This window comes from Zeugodacus cucurbitae, chromosome 2 (assembly GCF_028554725.1).
Source record: "Zeugodacus cucurbitae isolate PBARC_wt_2022May chromosome 2, idZeuCucr1.2, whole genome shotgun sequence".
NCBI classification, from domain to species: domain Eukaryota; kingdom Metazoa; phylum Arthropoda; class Insecta; order Diptera; family Tephritidae; genus Zeugodacus; species Zeugodacus cucurbitae.
In genome coordinates, this window is record NC_071667.1 from 6,265,002 (window position 1) to 6,267,952 (window position 2,951).

Below are 2,951 nucleotides of genomic sequence, written 5' to 3' on the forward strand. Positions count from 1 at the left end.
ATTTGCTATAATTTTTAGTTAATTTTTGATTAATGCAAAAATTATACCATATCTCCCCTTAAATATATTAAATATACAGATTTAAGTGAGTTTAAATAATAATTATTTTGAGCCTTGCCATAATTTTAAAATGTATAAACAATATTTAATACAAATGCACTTATATGTTTTTATTTCGCTATACGATCCGTATATGCTGCCCAAAGGCGATCACGATATAGAGCTGCTGCTTTTTCAACAGACTTAGCTTGTAGAATTCCACGTCCTACTACACCGATATCGGCACCACGTTCCTGCACTACATGTTCAGGTGTTTGATATTGCTGTCCCAGCTGGTCAACAGTGTCATCGATCTTCACACCAGGTGTCAGCTGAACTAAACCGGGGAAATGGAAACAATTGGCCGATTGACACACAACACCAGCAACAAAATCAATGTCTGCGCCTTCAGTAGCAATCTTACTGGCCGCTTCCGAATACTTAGCATCGATTAAACTGCCTGAATTAGATAATTCGGCAAGTAGGAATACGCCTTGTTTTCTTCCATCTGATGCATTATCAGCAAGACCGGCTTTAAGCCCTTGCAATATGCTGCGACCTGAGAGTGCGTGCGCTGTAACTAAATCCGCCCAATTAGCTATCTTATATATGCCTTTGCCATATTGTAGAGACACCGTATTGCCAATATCGGCAAATTTACGATCTTCCATGATTAAGAAATTGTGTTTATCCGCCAAACTGCGTAACTTTTGTATGAAAGCTTCATCGTAATCCTCCACAATGTCAATGTGTGTTTTCAGTACGCAAATATAAGGTCCACAAATTTCGGCGATATTAAGAATCTCTTCGGACTTAGTGAGGTCAGCGGCCAGGCAAAGGTTTGTTTTCTTGCTTGCCATCAAATGGAAAAGCTGCTTGGCTAGCTCAGATTTCGCCAAGGTTGCGCGGTGTTCGAATGTAAGTTTAGTCCTTGAAAATTCATTAGCTTAAAAGTAAAGAAAAAGGAAATTTTAGGAAAAATATTAAAGAAATAGAGTAAAAAGCTAAAAACACTCATTACTTAAATAACATTCGTTTAGCAGTGACGTACGTTATAGGAACGAACCCTGATTTTTACCTGGCTAAGAAATGTCTCCATTGCAGCATTCCACAAACAACAACAGTTATTAGATCGAAAAAAAATATTAACCGACTATGCTTTGATGTAATTAAGATACCAAATATTCTAAATAAACCTAGTGAAATCTTGCTAGTTACTAATGCACCAAGCATTAACGGTTTGAGAGCTAGATCTAATCTCATTAATGCAATAAAAAAATATATCAAACATAACAAGTGTGAAATAATATAGGTTATTATATATATTAAAACTGATAATTTATGATAGACATTTGAATATATTTTTTATGACAATAGCATAATTAAATTACTGATAACTGTAATATTAATATCAATTTATATGCCGCATACTTACTATGCTTTCTACGTTTTATTATATTTTTTCCTATGCTTTCATAATAAACTTATGTTAATAAATTCTGTTGATATCTTTACAATTGGACTTACAATTTAATGAAAATCAGTATTGTAATTAAAATACATATACATACATACATATAGAATAAATTGTATAGACTAAACTAAATTTATGTTTATATAATATGTGAGTTCACTTATGCATATTAAATTATCATTTATATTAAATTTTCTACATATGTATGTACTTACCATTAACGTTCTTCTGTGGATTTACAAACGATCCATCGTCTTTAATTTGAGATGCAGCAATATATTTTGCAACCGCTTCCACGGTGTCGCGTTGTATCTTTCCAGCTTCGTGCAATGTATTAAGGAGAAAAGATAGCGTAAATAAGGAGTGCACGCGCACCTGCTGTTTTGTGATATTCAGGGCTCCGCCTTGTTCACGATCAACAACTACGACAGCATCGGTGACAACAATACCTTCTTTTTGTAAATCACGTACTGTGTCTAATACACTTGAACCAGATGTTATGACATCTTCCACTATAAGACACGTGTCTCCCGCACTATAGAGTCCCTCAATCAGTTTTTTTGTGCCATAATCTTTTGTTTCCTTACGTCGCACCAACATGGGGGTACCATGTTGTACGGACACCAAAGTGGCCAATGGAAGCGCTGTGTATGGAACGCCACAAACGTGTTTCGCTGTCAATTGGTGCTCCTTAATGTGTGCGGCAATCAAATCTGAAACGGTTTTCTTAAAAAAAAATAGGGTACGTAAATTAAGAATGTAAATAAATAAGTATCTTTAGTTACAACTTACCATCACTTCCGGATAGCTGACAATTACTCGTAAATCAAAGTACACAGGTGAATTAATGCCCACCTTCATCTTGAAATCGCCGAATTTGAAAGCATTGATTTCATATAATTTAATTGCCAGTGCCTTACGTTCCTCACTCATTTTAGTAACCGGTGTTTTTACAAAGCGCTTAAGTATTATTAGTTAATATTAATTGCTTATTAAAGCTAACACAAATGCACGTTGTTGGAAGAATTGAAATCACGCTGTCGCTGCGAAAGATAATAAGCTATTGACGACTCTTGTGCGCGATGGGCAACAACTGTGAGAAGATGTTCCCAACCGGCTTGCGAAGTTGGCATGTGCAGGGTTGACACGCCTTGACAATTGTTGCAGATATATCAATTTGTCGCTTTGTTATGATTAATGAACAATTATTAAAGACAGAATTGCGCTAAACATATGATTAAAAGTTATTACACGGTTCATAATTATGTTTTCTTAAGTTATTTCGTTAATTTAAAATCCACCACTTTTAATTGAAAATGTAGTGTAAATGTAAAAACTCTGTTCGTTATCACGCTGTTGTCACATTGAATAGCTAATGCGTTCGAAAATTAAGGCGACTCAATTACAACAGTGCTAGTATAACTATACAAATTTCAAA

General features: G+C 34.8%; 1 protein-coding gene across 1 annotated transcript; it reads right to left on the reverse strand.

Moving 5' to 3' along the window:
* Positions 1 to 86: 86 nt before the first annotated feature.
* Positions 87 to 2,798, reverse strand: LOC105214057 (uridine 5'-monophosphate synthase). The gene is made up of 3 exons (XM_011187242.3): positions 2,306 to 2,798; positions 1,729 to 2,239; positions 87 to 985 (listed from the first exon to the last, which is right to left on the reverse strand). Exons 1-3 carry the CDS (start codon positions 2,444 to 2,446, stop codon positions 171 to 173), a joined length of 1,467 nt encoding a protein of 488 aa, XP_011185544.2. The 5' UTR covers positions 2,447 to 2,798; the 3' UTR covers positions 87 to 170.
* Between the last annotated feature and the right edge of the window lie 153 nt (positions 2,799 to 2,951).